General features: G+C 37.5%; 1 protein-coding gene and 1 long non-coding RNA gene across 5 annotated transcripts; one reads left to right on the forward strand and one right to left on the reverse strand.

Moving 5' to 3' along the window:
• Window positions 1-653: 653 nt before the first annotated feature.
• Window positions 654-4,247, reverse strand: LOC111582294 (uncharacterized). 3 transcript variants are annotated; one of them, XR_008602814.1, is made up of 6 exons: window positions 4,076-4,247; window positions 3,755-3,798; window positions 3,391-3,529; window positions 3,067-3,169; window positions 2,187-2,245; window positions 654-1,007 (listed from the first exon to the last, which is right to left on the reverse strand). It is a non-coding gene; the product is annotated as an uncharacterized LOC111582294 (long non-coding RNA). The 3 variants fall into 3 exon arrangements; XR_008602815.1 differs by lacking the exon at window positions 3,755-3,798 and having other exon boundaries at window positions 3,391-3,703; XR_002747315.3 differs by having other exon boundaries at window positions 3,755-4,247.
• Window positions 4,248-5,179: 932 nt separating this feature from the next.
• LOC111582285 (retinoic acid receptor beta-like) lies at window positions 5,180-23,353 on the forward strand. Of its 2 annotated transcripts, none has more exons than XM_035957511.2 (8): window positions 5,180-5,771; window positions 11,282-11,436; window positions 12,459-12,600; window positions 15,940-16,106; window positions 17,563-17,739; window positions 19,110-19,314; window positions 19,666-19,824; window positions 20,867-23,353. In XM_035957511.2, exons 1-8 carry the CDS (start codon window positions 5,609-5,611, stop codon window positions 21,016-21,018), a joined length of 1,320 nt encoding a protein of 439 aa, XP_035813404.1. In that variant the 5' UTR covers window positions 5,180-5,608; the 3' UTR covers window positions 21,019-23,353. The 2 variants fall into 2 exon arrangements, with proteins under 2 accessions (XP_035813404.1, XP_023146658.1); XM_023290890.3 differs by having other exon boundaries at window positions 5,182-5,771; window positions 15,937-16,106.
• The last annotated feature ends 1,276 nt before the right edge of the window (window positions 23,354-24,629 follow it).

The following is a 24,629-nucleotide window of genomic DNA, read 5'->3' on the forward strand; positions in this document are numbered from 1 at the left end:
CCAGCAAAGATAGAAGAGTATTTCACTTTTTCCACACTGATATTGTTAATCTCTAGATTTTGCATGCTGCATGTTAGCTTGACAAGGAGAGAGACAGTGTGAAAGTATGCGAATGCAAAAATAGATGTTTTTGAAAAGCTAGACCGTTAACAAGAAAATAACCATCTGAGCATTGTAGCCAATGACGTTAATTTATCATTTATAAAAAACCTGCAAAGTTTGAAGTTTCATCTTGCTATCCAGAGTCAGGTGGGTTACTAACAGCCTAAGCTTAGAGAATTAAAGATTTGTTGGACAACACTTTACTACCATGAAATAAAGTAAATATATTGCTAAAATTAATACACAAATATGGATGGTGGATGAATTGGTTTGGCTTGAATGGCTAAAAATGAATCTGCTGTATTTAGTATCATTCATTAAAGCCAACAGCAAAATTTAAAAATATTTATAGTTTCAGATTTTCTCAAACTGCTGATTGACATTCATGGAAATACATCAGTATTTAGTCAACTGGCTAATTTTCAACCGCAAGATGCTTTGCAAACCATTATTGTCACAAACCATACAGAGAGAATAAGATGCCATTAGAAACTCTAACAACAGGAAACTTATGTTATCAAGACAGAAAAAAAGCCACGCAAAGCCACTGTTGGCAGTAAAACTTTAATGAGATAATTACAACGAACAACTTCTGCATATACAAACATACAAGCAGCACAATGCAACCAAACATAGCCAAGCAATACTAACCACAAGCAATTTCTGTTACAAATTCACATGCAGAGCAGCAATAATCAGTAGTTATGAACACTATAGAATAGATACAATGATGATTTTTGATGAAATATGAGAATAAAGAAAGTTACAAGTTAGTAAAATTGTAAAATGGAATTGCCTCCCTTGCTTCAAGTGCTTAGGTTAAACTAGGCTAATGGCCTTGCTGTAGCTCTATACCTAAGTGTGCTGATTTTAGGAGTCAGTTCAGCAGTCTTGGGAGTAATACACTGTAAAAAAAAATGTTTTTAAGGTAAAATTTCAGCAGCTGTGGTGGCCAGAATGCTACCGTAAAATTACAGTAAAACATTTTATACATTTACGGCAAAGAAATGTATTGATATTGTTGATTTTATGGTTAAAAAATGTGCTTCATTCCATATTTTACTCCAAAATAAAAAGTTTTAACCTTTAAAAAATTAAAAATTTACATTAAAATATTTTATAAAATAAAGTTTGTGTAATTTATTATAAATATTACAGCATGTTTTCATTATCAGCACAACAGTTAGTGTATTTAACATTAAATATATGTATTTTTTTTTTTTAGCAAAAACTGCAAATGGTCCAAATATTAAAGCAAATGTCCATTATTAACACAAAAGTACATCAATTTGACCGGTACAAACTGTATTTTTTTCATGTAATAAATGCAGAAATTGCCATGTTACTTGTTAGAAATACTGCAGCATGTTTGCAGGACCCGTACAACAATATGTACATTTAACTGTGAAAAATTGTATACTTTTCAAGAATTAAATGCAAAAATTACAGTATTGTTATACATGTCATTTTTCCATTAAAAACTGTGCAAGAGTCGGTAAATGTATTTTTTCTAGGGAAAAAACCTAAAAAACACACATTTATCCTGATTAACCTATTTATGGTGACTCAGTGGTATATAACCTGCATCAAACTGTTTTAGAGTTTACAGATTTTTACCGTCATGGCTTGATATTTTTTCTACGTAAAATGTACAAACATTTTTTACAGTGTTCCACTATTGTATATTCTGAATAAGTCACTTAAAGGTTTCTGTGGCTCCAGAGAAGGCTTTAAAATTAAAACACCTCCCAGTTAAAAGTTTACAGTTCTGTTGCCAAATATAAAGATGATATGGTGAAATGTCAGTTTAAGTAGATTACTTGTTTTGTCCAGTGAATGTGTATATTTAATATTTGCAGCTGCCAGTGGGCCAGCACGGTAAGAATAGGAGAAACAACATGCTCATTCCTCCACAGGAGAGACTTAATGTTCTTTGTAATTAGTGGAAAGAAATCTGTGGATGTATTAGAAATCAGCCAAAATGAGTTGGAAAATATTCAACATCATGGTTCCCTTGTTTCAAGCAGTTTAACACTGCTGCCACTAAACACTGCAAGAGCAAAATTAAAAATAAATGAGCTTACCAATCACTTGCTGCTTGCTCCAGATCTGCAATTCTTCCTTTAGCCAACAATACGAGTGTCTGTAAAATAGGAAAATAAACTCTTGTTTTAATGAGTGAAAAATTGTGTAATTTATGGTCAAAGACAGTAAAAGAATTAAATATACTGTAAAAAGCTTAACATAAAATGTACAGTAACTAGCTGGCAGCAATTGGCAAGTAAGTTGCTGTAATTTGTTTTACAGTAAGTTTTTTTTACAGTAAATAAACACTGTTCTTGTCACAAAAATTTAATTTACTTTCTCACCTCATTCAACTTAAACATTTTACATTATATATTCATAGACACACTCATACACTTAGATATATATACAGATACATTTTGCTTGCATTTTTCATTTTGTAAACAACACTACATTTCTGAACATACAAATCCTTCCACTTTAAGTTACTCAGACAATGTAAAGTGTCATTTGCTGGAATTATGTTTAGTCTTCCATGCATACTTTAATCATTTTAAAATGACTTATTGTTTGAGATAAACTTACTGTACCTCTAGCAATACATATAAAAGAACAAAAAAAATAAAGGAAGGAGTTGCTGATCAAAACAATGTATTGTGTACATGTCTAATATTGCTTTTCATTTGCCCTCTGAGACTTGCCGACAAAGGCGTCCTACTAAAGTTGATTCAGTTCAAAAATATTTGCAGAAACATCACTGTAGACAGTGTTTTCACATAAGATGTTTTTAAATAGTTTTTATATACAAAACTATGAAATCCAATCACTGGAAATAATTAGATACTTGATTAAAAGTGGAAATGTACAAAAACATGGAAATGCTGGAAATGTAAGAACTGAGAATTGGAGAATTTCAACAACAGAACGTCCAAAACTAACTTTATTATTCCTGTACTGGACTGGTCTGTTGAACTGCATTCCTCATCCTGAATTGGAGACTTCTTTCTGGGATGGAATCCTCTTCCTGGGCTAGAGTCGACATCTGTGCAGTAGAAGAATGAAAATTTCTTCATTATTGATGTAGAAATGTATAGGTGAGCTTAATGATTCTTTGGAAACTTTTGTTGACTTCTCTAATTGCCATTAGAAATACCACATTATGTTTCTACCACTATAACACTGCATGAAACAGCAGTAGCACAGTATAACAGTACAACAGTACACAACACACATGTATAAAAAAAAATGGATTTAAAGCCTCACCTGGTGTTAGCTGTTCTGTCCCAGCTGAATGATACCACATGTGAACTGAGGGACTCATTTTTTCATTGGACCATCTGACCAGTCCTTCTGCTCACTTGAACCTTGGAGGAACACTTTCTCTGCTCTGGATTTATCCTGACTTTTGTTTTAACCACAAAAGACATCATACATTACACCAGTAAAGAAGAAAAATATGGCAAAAGTGACCCATATAGTGCTATTTACTTCCCATGTCAGTGTAATAAATACACCCAAGAGATTTGGTCCACTAAGTCTTTCTCCGTCATCAGAACAACAGCTTTCCCAGAAAGTTCTGCTTGGAAAATAGAATTAGTTACATTTTGTAACTAGGTTACACTCTTACCTTTCAATGTGTTGTTTGTCTGGCCCACTTTGGTCATCAGTTTCCTCTCAGCAGCGAACAGCAGAAAAACGAGAGATGTAATTTATCAAACAGACCAAGCTAACACACCTAGCTAACAGACCAAGCTAACAGACCTAGCTAACAGACCTAGTCAACGGACGAAGCTAACGGACCTAGCTCACGCACGCATGCATGCACGCACGCACGCACGTACACACACTAACGGACGGCGCTAACACACGCGAGCGCGCACACACGCACACACCTAGCTATAACGGACGTAGCTAACGGACATAAGCGTGTGTTAAACATTTCACTAACTTTTGGGGCAAATTTTGGCAGTCTGCCTTAATTTCCGCTGATGCTGTTGAACTTGTTATTTTAAATACACCAGCATACACCTGTCTCTTTCACCTTATCCAGTTTCTTCGACGCGTTTGGCTAAAATCTTTCGAAACTGGGAAAAGTTTTTTTCCTACGCAGCTGCTCCTGGTTAGGGATTAATGACGCAATCTCAGCACCTGAGGGATGGAGTTGCATTGTGGGTAATGTAGGCGCCAGGTTGTATCGATTTAGTTGGCCATTGTACGCCCATTGTTGTTGTTGTTGTTATTATTATTATTATTATTATTATTATTATTATTATTATTATTATTATTATTATTATTATTATTATTATAAATATAATACTATTATTATTATTTATTTGTATAGCACCTTTCCAAAACAGAATGGCAAAGTGCTGTACAATAAAAGACATGTCAAATTAGAATAGAATAGAATAGAATAGAACAGAATAGAATATGCTTTATTGTCATTATACAGTGTATAACGAGATCTTCTTCTTTTCAGTGCAAGAAATCTTAAAGGTAGTGCAAACTATTTACAAATATACAGTATAAGTGTATAAGTATAAATTAGACAAATGATGAGAACAAATTCAAGCAAATAAACAACAATACAAGCATGCAATACAAGATAAAATAGTTCGGTTATTTTTTCTACATTTTCATTTTTATAATAATATAATATAAATTCATTCAAGAAAACAGACCATGCCTTAAAGAGCCTTCCAGTAAAGAGGAGGAACCTAACATGTGTAACTAATGGAACCCTAATGTTTCATCAATGGTGTGACTTTTTTTTATAAATAATTCACACCCTAGAAAAGTTACATGAAATACTACAACTCTAGTCAATAATGCTGAAATGCAAAGCGAGGCTGGCAGCTTGAGAATACACCTAATGGCACAACATGAGTTGACAAATATTTCTGGAAGTACTTCTTTAAAACTGACTGAACTGGGCTGCTTTTACTCTTTCCCCACAGTATTGATACTTTTACTTGAGAAAAGGACTCTTGTATTCGTTTCCACCGCCGCTGCTGCTGATGTCAGACGGGGCTGGGTCATGTGAAGGGCAGCAGCAGATGAGGTTCACGAAGAGTTCACCCGCATACATTAGGTAACACCATCGGTCGCTGTGACATAACTAGTATGAAGGAGTCTGAGTTGAGACATTCGTCAATAGAGAAGAGATAAGAAGACGTACTACAAACTTTGTTATGCAAAAAAACCCTCCAGACCTGGATGTTTGGAATCGCTGCGCTCTGCTGGAGGAGTCCGCCGGCTGCGCGTCAACATGCAACACTTTCTGACCGTCTGTCAGAAATGTAGGTTTGATCCTGAGCGCACAGACAGAGCGTGATACAGACATGCTTTACTGTTTAATGACGTTTGCATCAAGTAGCCCATAAACTGCAGCTGTGCGAACCCAGATAAACCACCCTGTTTGGAGGATTTTACGCGCCCCCACCATCTCCACACGGACTTCGCTGAGACTCCAGCAAGAATCATGTTTGATTTTATGGAATTTCAAGTTTTCGGTCCCGGAGAAATCATAGACTTCTGCAGCACTTCCAGCCCTGCCTGCATGCTGCAGGAGCAGGAGCAGGATTTGGCGGATTTCTTCCCTGAGCTGATCGAGTCGGAGTGGCAGGAGCACCGGTGCTCGCAATGTAGGTGAAACTGAAGATGTTATGGTGGACAACGATGTTCAGTTGTGTTGAGTGACATCAGGTCAAATTTACTGACATTATTTGATCCAAAATCAGAAACCAGAAATGTAGCTCACATGGCCTGCTGTCTGTGCAGTGCACCCTCTATCCTTAAACCCTTAAGAGGCTCAATACAACGTTGCCATGCAAAATGTTTCACCATGCATCTACTAGCTGTAGTTTGGCATTTACACTTTGATCATTTATTATATATAATTCATTACACACGTTGTTAAAAAAAAAAAAAAAAAAAAAAAAAGCATTCTAGTGGAGTGAGATTCCAAAACATTAACGTGCACTGATAAGTAGGTACTCTGTAAATTAAACATTAAACATGTTAATTGGTAGGAATACAGTTATGGACTGTAGCAATGTGATAAAGCCATTGCATCAATCAATCAATCATACAATCATTTATTTATTTTAGGGGCCTTTCATATAGGTTAATACATACAGGTTATAGACAGTGCAAATGTAAATCTAAGACTAATGCACAGGAGAATTGTAAAATAAATAAAAGATAAACAGCAAAGGAAAAACTGTGAATAATTTTAAAAAAATACAAATATATACAATGCCATTCAAAGGTTTTGGGGTCACCCAGACAATTTCATGTTTTCCATGAAAACTCACACTTTGATTCATGTGCTAGCATGAATAAAAATGTGAAACAAGGGTTTTATAATCATCAGTTTGCCTTTCAACACAATGAGCTAAAACAATGTAGCGTTAGAACACAGGACTGATGGTTGCTGTAAATGTTCCTCTGTACCCCTATGGAGATATTCCATTAAAAATCTGCTGTTTCCAGTTAAAATAGTCATTTACCACATTAACAATGTCTAGACTGTGTTTCTGATTAATTTAATGTTATCCTCAATGAAAAAAATGCTTTTCTTTCAAAAATAAGGACATTTCTAAGTGACAAACTTTTGAACGGTAGTGTATTTATCATATGATATAATAAAATGATCAAAAACTGCAACAAATTAAATCGATAAGAAGGAATAAAGCATCTGCAAGCATTTCATACCATCAATTCAATGAGTAAATATTTGATGATTTTAAAATGTTTTAAGCAAAATTTAAAAGAAGTAGGTTCTACTTTTACTTTATTGAAATATAAAAAGAGTTTATATTCAATAAGTGAACTCACACTGATTTCAAAATAAGTATTTTGCAGCATGATCTTAGTTCATAACCACGGTTCAGTGAGTGATATTTAAATAATAAAATGAACCAAAGTATCTGTTTTATCAGGCAAACTATTCCACATCTGAACGATGAAACTCTGATTCTCATTTTGGTAAAAAATTTTACTGAAAATGTGAGTTTTCCTCAAAATCAAAGCAACAGATCCCACCATTACTATCTTCTAGTGTAAGCACTGAACACGTTAAAACAAACTACAGTGCATTAGTAAGCACATGTAAGTGCTTATTAATGCACTGATGCAATAATATAAAATGCTCAAATATAAAATTTCCCAAATAAACACTTGTAAATGTCAATTTATGGACTTAGAAGTACATTGCAGTGTGCTATAAACTGTGTGTTGAGTGTTTAGATGCTGCATCTGAAGGCTAAATGGGAGAAATCTATCTGTTCTACACTCGTGCCTTCTTTATCTACATACTGTGATGGTTTTCAGGAGTTTGTAATAGATAAAGGACATGGGGAGAAGCAGCAAGCAGAGGACTGTATTTGAACGCAGAGCAGCTCATGGCCGTGTGGTGGTCTGTGTTTGGGACGGGGCAGGGCCGGTCAGTTTGGGGTCACTGTGGGTTCACCGGACGGTCACCAGCTCAGGAGGTCAGAGGAGAACCAGACTGCACCAGTGGTGGGAGGAGTACCTTTACTTAAGTAAAAGTAACTGAAAAATACAAACTAAGGTACAGACAAAGCCCTCAATATGCATTAAAACATCAATTTGAACTGATATTATTAGACTGTTTGAAAGAAGGAAACATGTTCTGCACACACTTTCATTAATTTATTGTGCTCTGGGCCTCAAACAGGTATTGTTGTAAAGGGTCTACAAAGAACTTAATTTCTTAATCTAGAAATTAAGTGTAGCAGTCAGATAAGTGAAGTAAAAAGGGGGCAATATTTCTCTTTGCAATGAATTGGAGTCAAAGTATAAAGTAGATTAAAAGGAAAGAGCCTTCTAAAGTCCAAATACCCCAAGACTGTTCTCAATTTTGTATCATCACTGATTGTTTCTGCTTTTGTGCTTCAGATTTAAGTAACGGTCAGTTTTAATGGGAAGAAACCCATCAAAAAAGCATACCTACTTTGCATGTTGTTGACTGACTGAAAGCTAAGAACAGGTTTAGGTTTTTGTTTTCATCCAAATCTGAATTACTACTGTAAAAGTCTTGATAATATAACATATGTTCGTGTAAGCAGAAGACAAAGGTAGATTAATAACAATGAACGGCATAGGATAAAAGATCTAGTCAGCCTGTCATAGCTCTAAAAGCAACCAAAGCGAAATACAAGTACTTGCTTTAACTGAATAGTGACTGACAGAAGTGAGTTAATCACAAAAATATGAGTCCAAGTTCTCACTCTTACTATCTGTAAGATGTCAATGTAGTTTCTCATTCATCCAGGTCATGGTTATCCAAAGTTGTTTAAGTCAATCCAACTGGACTTTAAGAAAGTCCCTTGAAGATGTTTCACCTCTCATCCAAGAGGCTTCTTCAGTTCTGGTGGTGGTTGATGTTGCCACCAGAACTGAAGAAGCCTCTTGGATTGGAGGTGAAAATGTCTTCAAGGAGCTCTCTTAAAGTCCAGTTGGATTGACTTAAACAACTTTGGATACTATCTGTAAGCAACCAGAAGACGCCATTGGCACCATGTAGCATTCATGAGTGAATGTATGCAAGTGTTTCAGGGGCAACCACATTATACAGGTCATTCTTTACTGTAAAACACAATCAGAAGTTTCCTTTTAGACTTACCTTAGCCTCCCTAAAAATTATTTGTTGATTGGAAGCTTGACTCCCACAATGCACTGTGGCATACATCAAACACCACTACCTAAATTGGGATGGGCTCCTCTGTTTTCCCCCCTTCCCCCAAGCAAATCACTTACACCACCCTGCCACACACACTTTCTGTTCCTCCAAACTCCCCCTCTCTGCCTCTCATCAGTCAGTTGGGCTTGTGGCATGCTCCGGCATTGTTTTGTGTTGGGGGAGCAATCAGGCCTGATGGGGGTGTCCTCGTTTGACCCGCCGATTCCAGGTTCAACAAGAGGCCACGGGTTCAAGGGGATGGAGAGGAGCGATTTTTCTCGTTTTTGTCTCCTTTTGCAAAACAGCTTTCTTCGTTTACTGTCGGGGCCGGAGTGGTGGAGGTGATCAGAGAGCCAGCGGGGAGGCTGGGCGAGCCCTGCAGACTGGAGCAAATCTCTTCTCAAAAGTGATTTCAGAGTGGGAGGGTTGGGTGTTGTGATTGATGAAGTGAAATGAAACGTTCAGCTGGGGGAAAAATGATGAAAGCTGTGCTAAAGTAGGTCACTTTGCATCTCAACAGCAGTAGATATTAGAGAGAGGTCAGTTTTACATTGAATGCATTTCTAAAGAAAATGAAATGCTTTAAGGGAATCCAAGACTGTGAACACAGCTTTGTCTTGACAAAGTCGCTCGTTATGAGACAGTTTGGGTTTTTTAAAGTGAGGAATGTGTGTCAATGTGAGGGGGTAGGATGCCTTTATAGTCATGCAGCTTCAGAGTCAAAGATAAAGGCTGATGAGGTCGGCATTGATTTGCACAGAAGTCCTGCCAGGTGAGTAGGGAACAATGAAACAATGCTCTCTGGTAATGAGTTGGCTTTTTGAAACTGAGCGATTAGTAGAACTGTGTCCAAACTGTCCAGAGACTCACGCTCCACCTCTTTGGTCATTTTAAGATTAGGCAGGTCTTAGGAGGAGTCAGGCAGTACCAAGATGGTGACAGCTAGAGCCACGACACTGAGCTTCAAAACTGCTGTTCAGGACCCCTGTGGGTGACATCATGGACAGTTCTTCCATCTTTATATGCAGTCTGTGGTCCTGACACTAAGCAGGGTTTTTAGAAGTCCGTCACAGTTGAATAAAGTTGCTCAGCATGTTAATTTATGCTTAAAATTGTGTATATATACATATGTGTGTGTGTGTGTGTGTGTGTGTGTGTGTATGTGTTTACCTTATCATTTAAATTCCTTTTTCTTTAGTTTTAGCTCTCAGGATGTTAGTCCTCACTCTGGGCAGTAACTGTGGAAAGAAACTGAATTAGGGGGATTACTGGTGGTCTGCCTTTGCATCCAGGCAGCTAATACACCCATTTACCTTCTCTTTGCTGTCTATTATGTCACGTATAGGAAAACATAGTACTGCAACGCGTTTCTCAGCCAAAAGTTGCTTCACTGAGAGTACTACATGTGCTGGCACATTTTCATGGTGAAGGTTTAAACAGTTTTCCCACAGATGTGACCTCTTTCTTCTCTGCAAATGTTTAGTTTTTCCCAATGTTTCTTGAACTTATATGTAATCATTTTGGTTGATTGTTTATCCATCTTTTGTCCATTTTTTCAATAATAATGAATTAGAAGCCCAGTCTTGTTTTGTGTGGCCAGACCGTATATATATATATATATATATATATATATATATATATATATATATATATATATATATATATGTATATATATATATATATATATATATATGTAACATCTGTATTATGGATGTTATGGAGCTCAGTGTGCTGCAAATTACCTTGCTGTTCTGTAAAGAATGTGTAATGAAATTTAGATGTCAAAAGGTTGAAACCAAGATATTCCTGGAACATTATTGGTGTGCAGGGAAGATGAAACATTTTTCAAAATATGTGCTGGCAGTGCTGTGATACCATTAATCAAATATTCATCAAAACGTCACTACAGTCTGCCACTTAGATTATAAGAAATTGAGTTTTACACCGGGATTTTCGCCTACCAGAGTGATTGTCATTCTTCATCTTCGAAAGTGTTCACCCTGAAAGTGGTCAGTAAATTTAAAGATAATGTGATTCTAGATTTTTCATGTTTATACTGAAGGCGTAACTCTGGGCCCGAGGAAAGGTCCTAAAACCATTCAAATCTATTGTCTGGAAGTAAGGAAGGTAAAGTAAACTTATGTAGGGCAACAACTGCTTGTTCAAAATGTGACCAACAGTTTCTGATCACATATAATCGTATCCTTGTATTTTAAAATGATTGTTAAATGTGACTCGTTCGAAAAATTACAAAAATATTAGTTTAATGTGAGTTAATTTTCCATCAGTCCCCTCCTTGTCGCAGCTCCAACCCCCAGACAATCTGCTATGTGTGTTAATGAAATAATGTGCTCAGTCAGAGATCATGTGGCATAAATCAAAATGTAACATTCATTTCTGCTGGGTGTGTTGGTCAGTGTTGTATGGTGTAATGTTGTGTGTTTGCAGCAGTGGGAAGCCAGAGCTCCAACTCCAGCTCGGACGATCTGTTCGCCAGCCCCACCTCCCCACCTCCACCTCCACGCACTTACAAGCCCTGTTTTGTGTGTCAAGACAAGTCCTCGGGCTACCACTATGGAGTCAGTGCCTGCGAAGGCTGCAAGGTAACATGTCAGAGCTGTGGTCTGCTTCACAAGGTCGTCTCTGTTAGGTTCAGACAAAATGGTAAACATGGTTTCACAGAAGTCAGGATCTCATGCAAGCAGTCATTTTGTAAGTGTGCATCTCCCTTTCAAAAACAAAAGTACTCTTCTTTTGGGGTAACTGCTTGTAACTGGGAGCAGCGTCAAAGCTCAGTAAATCTTTTCAAACAGCGTGTTTTATTTTGTTCTGTCGCATTATTGATTGCTACTCAGAGAAAACACCTAAATCACTACAAAGACTGACTTGAGACCTGAAAAACCCGCATGTGTGAGCAACCTGGAGTTCAGTCAATATTACAGTAGCAGTTTCCTCCTGTAGATAATCTATTTTATGTAGTTCTACAGAGACTGTGCTTTTGCTGTTTATGAATGTTTCATGTTCCTCCACAGTCCCGTCCTGTTTTTTTAATTTGCTCACTGAATCCATCTTTTAGTTTGTAACAGTATTGTAGAGTTTCTGCTGAAAATCAAGCTATTTAAAGGCTCAATGCATGATCCAAAAGCAGTCTAAAGTATATAACAATTGCTTCACCAACAAACTAACAAAACTAACCAAAACAATCATTAAATCTTACATTTTGTGTGTTTTCTCATGTCACTTCTAGGTTCTTTACCTCATTGAGGCATATATTTTAACCTAAATAATGATTTTTCAACTAAAGGAGGAGTCAGTATGTCAATTGCATCTTGATACATAGGGTTAATATTTTGTAGAGAAATTCATTTACAGCCTTTGGGGATACATTGACCATTTTTTTTTTGGTACCACCTGGAGGTCACATTTTTCCATTCTCTGGTACAATATCTCAACATCTAATAGATAGTTTTTTGTTTTTCTGAATTTTTGAAACAGCTTTGAACATAGTAGATTTATATTTAAGTGAAAGAGAAAATTAATCATTCTAGTTCATGTAGGATTATTTTCATATTCTAGTCACTTAAACTATTAATATCTTCTCGTTCTTATCCTGGTGTCTCTGCAGGGCTTCTTCCGCCGCAGCGTGCAGAAAAACATGGTGTACACCTGTCACCGCGACAGAAACTGCATCATTAACAAGATCACCAGGAACCGCTGTCAGTACTGTCGGCTGCAGAGGTGCTTCGCTGTGGGAATGTCCAAAGAATGTAAGTGACTGATCCACTCTGACTCAACAAAACTCATGAGGCCCCTTGCCTAAATGAGTTCCTTGTCACATTGAAAATTATATCTTTAGCACCAAAACTGCACTCAGACATTTACAATCCACATAATGATTCATCTACTGTTACAAAATGTGATTAAATTCAGAGGAAATTCTAACACCATAAAGGACAGGAGACAATGGATTCTAAATGGTGGATATTAGATAGTGAATAATGGATAGAAGATGATCTTGGCCAGCAAGAGTAATAAACTGCAATAAGAGGTGAATGAAATGTTAGTGAGAGTGATAAAAAGATATATTTTTTTCACTAGAGGATTCATGTTTGTTAAATGCAAGAGATGCACAGAAACCCCGATAGCGGAGGTTTAAACACACAACTTTACAGTGCTGTAAGCGGAGGAATGAAGTTGATGTTGCTGTTTGGTAAATATACATATATAGATGTATATATATATATTTATAAACAACGTAGACGTTTGTAACAGTAAAACTAATTTTGCGCTGAACTATTTGACAAGCGGAGCGGACGAATACATCGTCATGTGGCGCTATATTAGGAAGATGGCTTTGTTTACATTTGCCGATTGTACACTACATGTATCACATTATGTGAGTTCTGACTTCCAGCGAAAATCGAGCTACGTTGCACCATAGGAACAGAATTCTGACTTAAGTCGAGCACCCCCCTGTATATAGGGATCTTATATATGTATATATAGAGATACAGTATATATGACACACATTTAAAACAAACACATATACCTAAACTAACAGCAAAAAGCACAAAACAGTACAACTGGTCTGCTTAATAAAAAAAAAAAATCATAACAAACAAACCCAAAATATGTCTATTCACCCAACACAAATCAAATGAATAAAGTAATATTTAAATCAAATAAACCTTCTCCACTCCTTGAAGTGGCAGCCATTTGGGAAGGTCTGATTGGAAGCTCTGGTATAAATGCCTGGTGCTCCTGTGGTGCCATTTTTGCTTGAAGCCATCCAGATGACCACAGCTGTAGAACATTGGATTACCCAGCACTGGTAAGACAAAGAAAAGATGAGTACAACTTAAAATAAACAATGCTGAACATACAAAAGTTAATTAAATGTGCCCACTATAAATAGAACTTAAGTACTTCAACAAAGGCTAAATAAATTAGTGTGTAGTTTGAAATTAGAAATTATGTGTTTATGTGTTTTTGTATGTGCAATATGAATGTAAAGTGTTTCAAGTTAAACTAAAGTGGTTACTGGGGTTTCTGACTATCATGGTTGATATGGCTGCAAGTGTGGCCATCACATGGCCTAATTATTACTGAGCATTCAGAGCAACATGCTGTCTATGGACTCTTTGCCCTGGGCTTTGCCGCTCAGGCAGCATTCAGCCTGCCCTCACTTCTTTTGGTGGAAGTTATTAGGGCTGAACACAGCATGACAAAAAGAACCTCAGACACTATTCAAGGCTAAATGAATAGGCTCTGTGCATGTTTCTCCTGCTGAAAAATATGAGTGAGCATTTTTTTATTTGTTAGATTGACATAAATATTTTTGAAGATGCAAAATAGTCTGGAATACATATACAAAATGCATGCTTGAAATCATCGAACTTGTTCCTTTTTCTATTTACAATTGTGATTATAGCAAAGTCTGTGGAAGATTTTTATGAAAATTATTTTAAAGACATGTCCTTTATTAATGTTTCAACCACTACAACAAAGCAAAATTGCTCAGAACATTAGGTTAGTGGTAAGTGGGGAAAACCCTGTAAAATATTCATTTTAAAATGACTCATTGACAATTTCTGACTCCAGCAGCACTCTGGTACTACATTGCACAATGAAAACAAAGTCAAACTCTGTGTTACCTAGAGCTGACCTAGATAACTGAGTGTTATGTGCAGTGAGCAGAGGGCGGCGATAGTGCAGGGATCCACCCAGCCACATGTTCCCTTTGTTGCTTGTCCACACTCGCATTATATAAAAACATCACATGTAGCAGACTGATGCATACTATGTAACCGCTTGCTGACCGCTTCAGTCAGTGTGTAACATGATCTCATTTGTAGTGTTTATACCATGACGGGTGGATGTAGGGCATCCAGAGGGAGGAGGAGGAGGAGGAGGAGGAGGAGGAAGAGGTTTAAGTGAAGAGGGCAGAGACTGAAGTGTTGCATAATCTGAGCTTGCCTGACATGTGCATAGCTGCCTGAGCTAAGTCAGTAGGACACAGGGAAACATGTTGACACCACTACCAAGCGATTATGAAAGGCTAACCTGGTTAGGCTGCATTGGTTGGCCTCACATGCACCCTGGAGTAAAAGACCTTCCACAGCTCATTGCCAACGATGTTCATTCAAATTATTTTCTGCAGTTCTCAGAGCACTGAAACTATTTTGTCGTACAAAATATTCAAATGCTCTCAGAACCACAAGTGGAATCCCAGTAAGCTCTTTAGTTGTGTAGGGGTTACACCATCTGTTGCAGGACTGCTCTGTATGATTGTTGTGATTTGCTGTATATTTAGGCTTGTTGTCCTGCTGCAGAATGAATATGATCTTTTTTTAGTTATGGATAAGACCCAAAATAAACTGAAGTGTCTATCAGATTTAGTAGCAGTGGCAATCTTTTCAGCTGGCCTTGAAAAATAGAGGAATCAGCATATTTGTTGAAATTCCTATTAGCAATATTGATAAAGCATACGGTGATTTATTTATTTTTTTTTTTTAAACAGCATCCTTTTCTGATTCCGGTTGGCTTCATTTGTGATCAATCCACTAGCTATTCCTCCTGGAGCTTATCCCAACCAGCACTGGCCACAAGGTCAGATACATCCTGGCCATCACAGGCCTAACATGATGAGTCACATGTCTTTAAGCTGGAAACTGATTCTGCAAAGGAATAATGATACAGAATGCCCCACACTGCAGGTTGACAGGGTTGGTTCTTGAGTTTGTTACAGAAGATAACCTGGATCTGTTTTTGAGACCGACATCAGTATGCTGCTGTTTCACGGTAGCATTAACTGCTTATTTTGTTCATGAAGTGTCTTCTGGTATATAAAAACACTGTATCAACATAATAGCAAATTAGGTTTTCACTGGAAGGGGGCTTCAAATACAGCTTAAAGTGCAAATCTGGTTGTTGCTTTTTAGTGTTTCTGTTCTGTCCAAGGGCTTGACTATCAAACAAAATTTTTCACATTAATGCTTAGTGTATTTTCAAAATCAAAGTGTCAAGAAGCTTTTTCGTAGCCAGTATTTGAGCTGTTTGAATCCCTTATTCCCATCTTCTAACGGCGTCATTTTTTTCCCCAGCAGTGAGAAACGACAGAAACAACAAAAGGAAGGGGAAGAAGGAAGCGGTGAAAATGACCATTATGGAGACGTACGAGCTGACGGCGGAGCTGGGCCTGATCGTGGAGAAGATCTGCAGGGCTCACAGAGATACCTTCCCCTCACTTTGCCAGCTGGGAAAATATACCACAGTGAGTCACAATATGAGACCAGAATGTCAAAATTATATTCTTCTAAGATACTGTCTGCAGAGAGGAAAAGATCAAAGGTTAAATCTCTGACCACTGGAGGTTTATTTGACTTTAATTGATTTACGGTTTAGGGATAAGAGTTGCAGGATATCATGAATTTCGCCAGGTCTTTACACTGACTGACAATATGAGACCAAAAACAAAACAGAATGCAGGCAAATGTAAGAGGATAAACAAATGGAAGTAGCTAAATGGTCTCAAAACTTGCAACATGTGACTAATTTTCAAACAGAAGTTCTGGATTTTTTCACAAACTGCCACTGTAGAGACAAGACAAATAGATGCACAGCTCGTGGGAAATGTAGGACTGTCGTCTGTGATCTGTAGCTGGAAATGATTTAGGATATTCAGTGGCATTTAAAGCACGACAGATCTCTTTTTTTAGAGTCTGGTTGCTGAAAGGCCAAAGCTCACAGGTGCTGAATCATGCCTGACCTCATTATAGATCACTGTTTGAAATCAATAATGTTAGGGATGTCGCAATCAAGTGTTTATTTGCCCCTGATCCACTTCATTTAATATTTAGTATCTGCTTCCTATTTTGTCCCAATCCCATATCATTAGAAAGTAAAAGTTGCATTAAAAAAGCTGCATCTATTCAACAATAAACACAAAAACAGTGATAATGCAAATAGGCTCACGCACCCATCACAACAAGAAAACACTGCACATCCCTTCATGACATAACCTCCCAGTCATATTAAATACCAGTAAAGTAATGGAGCTTATGTAATCTGTACTGATGTGGCCTTTACAAGCTGTTTTATTGTGGTGTGACAAGGCAGAAGAAGTGAGTGATGCCTGGAATGATGAGTCACATCAGGAAATACTACAGGAATAACAAACTGACTGACATGCATGCTGTTCTGCCATTTAAAGATAATAAATTTCCTGGTTTGATATTAATCAGGGCTCCTGTGACTCCAAAAATGTCTGAAGCACTTAAAACCCTCAAAATAAATGCAGGAATTTTCCTGCATTTAGGAATTTTTGGCGTTTACCACAGAAGCTTTCACCAGTGTCAATGGAAAATCACCAGCAACAAATTGATTTTTAAAAAAAAAGAAAAAAAATATGAAAATTTCATCCAAATCCATTTGTGTTTTTGAGTAATGTTTTGCACAGGAAGAGAAATTCGGAAGGACAAATGTGCTCTGTATCGTCGCATAACTACGCCACGTTCCTTGGTGGAGTAATTAAATGAGTATTGTGTGCAATTTTAGTCGTTTATAGAGGGACTTGATACATCTCGGCACCATTATCACACAATGAAGACATGTTTAAGTGGTTCATACGGACTTCTTTTAATAATCACATCACAGCTTTTTATATAGTCTGAGATGCAGATAACAGTGAACAACAAACACCTGACAGATGTCCTTTCTCATCCATTCAGGCCTCCAGTTCAGACCACAGGATCCAGCTGGACCTCGGACTGTGGGACAAGTTCAGCGAGCTCGCCACCAAGTGCATCATCAAGGTGGTGGAGTTTGCCAAGCGAGTCCCCGGGTTCACCGGCCTCACAATCGCTGACCAGATCACTCTGCTCAAAGCTGCCTGCCTTGATATCTTGGTAGGTCCATCTGAAAACCTGCTTTACTTCAAGATGTAAAGCTGATCCTTCAGTGTGACAGCGCCTGAAACATGTGTTTTTTTCTGCCTTGTTTTATTAAGTAACACGATTCAAACCTACTGGGGATCTTGCTTTTGTTCATGCCAAAGACAAACTGACAGGCAGGGCTGGTAAACAGACTGCAGGCAACAGGCAGAGCGTCTTGCATGTTTTATTCACCTTCATCCTCCCTCTGACTCCTCTGTCATTGACTGCCAAGACCGTGTGTCATCGTCACCATCTGGCTTTAATAATTTACCCACAGTACAGTGATCTCTTAGAGGAGTCTGTGTATCATCAAAACACCAGTTTCATTTTCACACATTTATCGCTTGGGAAGCTTTCTGAGACTTTTGTTTGCCATGTTTGAGTTAAATATTTGTCACTTGTTAGTTGGCATCTAGAATATATCACACTGTAAGTCCAGTGGGCCACACTCACTCTTCTAAGTCTGTATTTGGGTTTAAAATTACTGTTCATGGAATTCATCAGGGACCATACACAGCAATTAACATTGATTAAAGTGTGAATGAGCCAGGGTTATGATTAATTTTCAACTGGTGTGTCTGAAGCCTCAAACACTTAAAATATGAATTACACATACACAATGTGACACAATCAAGAATTCTTTTTTTTTTTTTTTTTGCTTTTGACTCAGCTGCTGTTAATTTGCGCATTTAATTCACTTTGAATTTGGGGAAAAATTCAAAGTAAATGAAGCAAGAACTTCTGCATGTTGTCCTTTCTCTTGCCTTAAAATCTTTCAGAATCCATTGCTATTTTCAGTATACAGTTTGTAATGAAATTAGGGCTGGCACAAACGAGGAATCGACGAATCGCCTGAGCATGATACGTCATCAAAAGCGGAAGTGAGCACGCAATGCAACAGAAATCAGCGTCCGAGCGGAGCGTGGAACACGCACGGACATCCGCGCTGTATCATGCATATATAGTATATATATAGTTTGTGGCAGCCCTAAATGAAATTGCACAATGGTTCATTCATTCTGATTTTTGAAAAGGCGTCTCTGTCAGAATTTTATTTTAAGTGATGATGACGTATTTCCATGGTTAGAGCAAGTACAAAAACAGCATACAGGAGTTGTCATCTTTAATCTATGGATGTCTGTCAACAAGAGCGTGTCAGTGTGCATGAGCCTTCACTGGGTAAAATATCTAATGTATACGATCACTGACATGAAAAAACAGCACACGTTGGTTAAATGTTATACTCTGTGCACTATGACTTTACACTTGTTCCACTTGTCCACTTTTTAAAAAGCCGTTATTCTGAGTGTTTCGCTCTCTCTGTTCTTCCTCTTTTCATCCAGATCCTGAGGATTTGCACTCGCTACACTCCTGACAAGGACACAATGACCTTTTCTGATGGATTGACCTTAACCCGCACTCAGATCCACAATGCAGGATTCGGACCGCTGACGGACCAGGTTTTCACTTTTGCTGGGCAACTGCTGCCACTAGAAATGGATGAAACGGAAAGTGGGCTCCTCAGTGCCATTTGTCTCGTCTCAGGAGGTATTTAATCTATACAGTGTTTAAAATGTAGTAGTTGTGATTTGCATTGCTGTGCCGCTAAGAGCTCAGCTTCTGGAAAGCAGTGGCGTCATTCCAATCACACAATAAACTCCTCAAAACTAAGATGATATTCCTGATTAAAATCCTAGTAGCCTATGTTTTGGGTCCTCAGTTTGTCATTCAAGCAGCAGATTCACTTCACACTACGTGGCACATCTTGCATTACATGCAACGGTTAGAGGGCTCGTCATTGCTGGGATCTGGTGGTAGTCCACTGGCTTACTCATTTCACAGGAAGGCTGTGGATATAAGAAGCTTTTATTGTTATCCGTCTGCTCTCTTTCTGAACAGACCGCCAGGACCTGGAGGAGCCGTCGAAGGTGGAAGTGCTGCAGGAGCCGCTGCTGGAGGCGTTGAAGATCTACTCCCGTAAGAGACGGCCAAGCATGCCCCTTATGTTCCCCAAGGCCCTCATGAAGATCACTGACCTGCGCAGCATCAGCGCTAAAGGTGTGAATATGCCATCCTGCTATTAGACTGATCGTTTTTCTGAAGTAAATTAGATTTGTGCCTTAGAAATGTGCTGTAACTTGCATCACGCACCACTGAGGGATTTTCAAGGAGTGCCTTTTTTCAGGAGATTAGTTTGCTACAGCTTGTAGCCACAAGACTGATGTGACTCTTGAGCCCTTTTTAGACAAGGGATGTGTACATACTGTACATTGTTGACTTCATCCATCAGTTTAATTGACAGCATTATTTCATTTAGACAATGGTAATTTTTCCATGTTTTTCATGGCTTTCGCGCGGCATTAGGCAATACAATAAGTGATGTGTAATGCGGAATTATACAACAACCAACAACAGACTTAATTTAATCTAATAGCAGCCTATCAAAGTGTTTAAATGAGTAACAGCCCAGTTTATTGATGATTTCCTAAACAGTGAAAATTCTGTCCATGTGTGATGGTAAATGCGCTAAACTCTCTTTGATTGGAGACATTTAAATTGTTCTTGCTGCCATTGATGCTGCAAGTATTTACTCCTACAAACAGCTGGAAACAACAACTAAACCATGACTCTGATGTAAAGAAAAGTGCATAATGTAACTTAGTATTGGATCCAGACCGATCTTGTCTCCATGACTGGGATAATTATAGTTACTGGTGCTGTTGTTCTGTGTGCAAATGCACACAGCTTTCTTGCTTTGAACATGATAATGTGGATTTTGCTGCTGTCTGATGCTGTAGGTATTTAATAAACTCAGAGGAAAGATTCATTCTGTGATGTTTCTGGATAAATAGTGGTGCTGAAGAGTGAAAAAAGTTTTCCCTTAATCAGTTCACACAGCTTTCTATATTGTGTGCGCTAAATGTAAGTCTGAGTCCAGCTGCATCGTGGCTTTATTCGGTTCATGGTCTAAAATCTTGCATTCTTGGAGATATTCTGAGCCAACGTCTGTGATCAGTCTTTGATGGGAGGTAGTAATCCTTCTAATTGCACATTATTAAATACAGACAAAAGCTAGAAACGTGTCTTTTCATTCCCACAGGAGCTGAGCGAGTGGTGACTCTAAGGATGGAGATCCCCGGCTCCATGCCTCCACTGATTGAGGAGATGCTGGAGGATCTACAGAACCTGGAGAAACAGCAGAAGTCAGTCACCATTCAGCACATGCACAGCTCCTCTACTTTCTCACTCTGAAGCTGCTCTAAGAACTCGTCTTCCCTCCAAGAGAAATTACTAACAATATAATGTACAGATGCAGTTCAGAGGGTTACTAGTTTCTTACCTCAGTTAATGTCAGGAGTCTCCCAGTGAATATTTAGAACTCTATCTACAGACAAGAGTTTAGAGAAGAGATTCAGATTAACAAATCTGTGATTTAAAAAAAAAACAGTTCATGTCTTTTAACTCAAATCCTGCTTCCGAGGAAGAAAAAGAGATTCATGCAGTAATGTTTCAATCTCCATTTTCATGAACCTGCAACATGCCGATAGACATGTCATGACCACTGAGAATCACTCTCAGCCTTTCTACACTGTTTCTGGTTTTTACCATATTTATATGTGCATGAGATACTACATGGATTCATACTTTACCTCATTTAGCAGTAGTACTAGTAACATAGTAAACATACGGAAGTTTTTAACTTTACACACAAAAAGTCAAAATCTACCGTTTATGTCTCATATGTTTGTGTAAAAAGAAAAGGGAAATGTAAATGCAAAAACTTTCTACTCATAAAGGCGAATGTTCATAATTGGCTGTTATAAAGTTCACATACTAATGTAGCTCAGTTGATATAGGAAGAATTTTAGCAACAGATAAGTGCATTGAATACACTATTGAGTCTGCTTGTTGCTCAGTGAATGTCAGAGTCAGAACTTTTGCTGGAAATTAACTGGATTGTTTCACTGCATTAAAGAGTTATACACAGATAGTAGGCGAATGATAACACACAACTTTATATATTATTCCACTTTATAAATGGAAAACTGCCATTCCACACTGTGAGAAAGTATTTTAGCTGTTGTTATTGGGGCTAATACTGTTAAAACACTGAAACCATCCTGTTGTTTCTTGATTAGGATTTTCTAAATGCATTTTCTGCGGATGTTCTTGGTTATGTTTATGCTGTGGCACAGCATTGGTTTGCTGGTCCATGCACTACACTGAAAGGTCTCAACATGAAATAATTTTGGTGATCCCGTAGCACTTCCAGTAGCACCATCATCATGTCAAAAATAAGTTGTCCTTTGTGCTAATTAACAAATGTCAGTTACCCTATTAAACCCCAAGTAGTTTTTGTTAGATTTTTGCTCCTGTCACATTTTATACTCACTGTGAGACTGTTCTTCACTGCAGTATAAAGTCTAGTACCTTTTATGGAAACAACAGTTATGACTAGAAGTAGAGAGAACTCCAAAATATCTTCTGTGCATCCTAGCAAAGTTACAATACCATAACTTTTTTTTTTTTAAAGCGAAAATGTAATTTGTTATTTGACAAAAACTGAAAAATGTGGAATTAGCATGTTCAATAAGTGCTCGCAAGTGTTACCATTACTGAAAAAAGTGCAGACTCTACAAAGTATAGATGTGTTACTGTTTACATTTCATTAGTTTCCATACTTGTCTCCTCTCTGCTCTGCGTAAACACTGCCTGCTGTTCAACCACATTAAGTTTTCGTCAGGTGACCGTTGCTTGCAGCCTGGTCACAATTTCTCGGTTCTGCTGCAGAGCGCCAAGTTGTTTGCAATCTTTTGCAAACAGTTTACTTTTGGCTGTTTTTAAAATGAGGCATGTAGGATGACCTCATTTTGCTAACATTTAAGTTTGAGCTTTTATTTGTTTACTTTTACCAACGAAATTGCACATCACACATGATGAGGTCAACAACCATCTGATAGCTTGAAATCTGAGGATTTTTTGTTTTCATAGCTTCTCGGTTTGGCAAATGATTTAATTTAACAATTTAAAATTTTTTTTACATGCATTACATACCTGCCGGCGGGTTTTGGGTTTCAACGGGGGCGATAAACTAAAATCAAATTGCTCAATCATCGGCCAACTCACCACTCAGCAGCCATCTCGCTATCACAGTTATGACCTGAACCCTGTCTACATAAATGGGGAGAGCCATGACTGAAATTTCAATAATCACCAGGACATAAAAGCTGTATGTGTAGAATGATTTTTTTCCTAAATACACAGTGTACTGTGGGAATTTAAAAAATAGATAATGAGAATTATGTGATCTGAAATCTCAAATGTCTGATATAATCTGACAAGTAGGACTGAAATCTTAAATGTTTTTGTGCTTTAAAATGTAAATTCTTTGAACTGACTATTGTAAACAAACATTCTGTACTGTATCAACTCACATGTGCCTGCTGTAATTGTGCCAGCATCTTCCATACTTTTTACATTTTTACATATTCTGTATACGCATATGACCATCTTTCATATTGGGATAGGCCTAAACACATTTCATACGTTTGCGTTGGTCTATTAAAACCTTGTCTGTTGAGTTTCATTCTGCAGTTTCATGTTTACTCTGAAGCTGCAGGCTCTTTCCAAGATGACGCAGTTGATCTAGTTTCCTTTTATGAATCTGTGAGATTGTTTGAAGTCAGAGCCTCTTCTCCTAATACTAAGGCGCATACTGCCCCCTGTTGGTCTTGTGGGGAACTGCACACAGCAGTACACTAAAGATAAAGGTTGTATCCACTTGTCTATGTAGTAGTTAAATAATCCCTGACTTCAACAAAAAAATCAAGCTACATTAGGGAAGGCTGTGTTAGTGAGGTACTTTACTAATCACAGATTTTATAATTCACTTCATTTCAAAACACATAAGATGAGAAAGGTAATGATACACTAAATATTGTGAACGGATCTGCAGCTTCTCCATGATTTATGTGCAAAGGAAATGAAATTGTCTTAACCATCAATAACCTTCATTGACCCTGTTGCACTCAAACTTCGTGCAATTGAAAAATGGATGGAGGAATGGACTCTTTTGCAGATGAACCTCCATCACTCCCAGTAGTGGAAAGTAACTAAGTACATTTACAAATGTAATATTTAGATTTTTCTGGTGTATTTCCATTTTATGCTTAATTTTTAATATTTCCATTCCACCACATTTTACTGACAACTTCAGTTCCATAAAAGAGGAAGGATTTAATATAATGGATAATAGGACAAATTTTGAAAAACATAATACGTTGTTCAGTTTTGTTTTTTAAACCAATCATTTTGGCCTCTTATAAGAAGTAGTGAAGTAGTAGAAGTAATGTGAAGTGGTAGAAGTAAGAAGTAGTCTGTGATATAAATTTCTCTTATGGGTTCAGTTCAATAAATGTTTCAGTGATCCGATATCTCAACAAAAACCTAAGATTGCCAAAAAAACTGAAAACAGATTAGTGTATCAGAATTTGTCTTATTTCATCTCCCATTAATCATGTGTTGAGTCCTCATATTTATCTGCTGAACATGTATATAAAACTAGATATGAAGTCATTCAAAGCAGTTCCACCTACAGCAGCTACAACAGTAACATGCTGCTGAAACACTGATTTGGACTTTTGCTTTAGTGCTTTACCTACATTTTGCTTTGTTTATTAATTTGTATTTCTTAATATGTACTTTTAATTAAGTTAGATTTAAACTCCACACTTTTACATGTTCTAGAGTATTTTTTTTAACATTTATGTGTTGGTACTTTTACTTAAGTAAAGATCTGAATACTTCTTACTGTGCTGGTTGTGGAAAAGACTTTTATTTAAGTAGAATCCTTCAGATACCTT

The sequence above is a fragment of the Amphiprion ocellaris genome, chromosome 9 (genome assembly GCF_022539595.1).
Source record: "Amphiprion ocellaris isolate individual 3 ecotype Okinawa chromosome 9, ASM2253959v1, whole genome shotgun sequence".
NCBI lineage: Eukaryota > Metazoa > Chordata > Actinopteri > Pomacentridae > Amphiprion > Amphiprion ocellaris.

Excerpts from the sequence above, each read along its gene's own strand:
- LOC111582285 (XM_023290890.3), top strand. The coding sequence starts at position 5,609 with ATGTTTGATTTTATGGAATTTCAAGTTTTCGGTCCCGGAGAAATCATA. Across the intron at positions 5,772-11,281 it reads GGAGCACCGGTGCTCGCAAT|CAGTGGGAAGCCAGAGCTCC; the intron begins GTAGGTGAAACT and ends GTGTGTTTGCAG. Across the intron at positions 19,315-19,665 it reads CATTTGTCTCGTCTCAGGAG|ACCGCCAGGACCTGGAGGAG; the intron begins GTATTTAATCTA and ends CTTTCTGAACAG.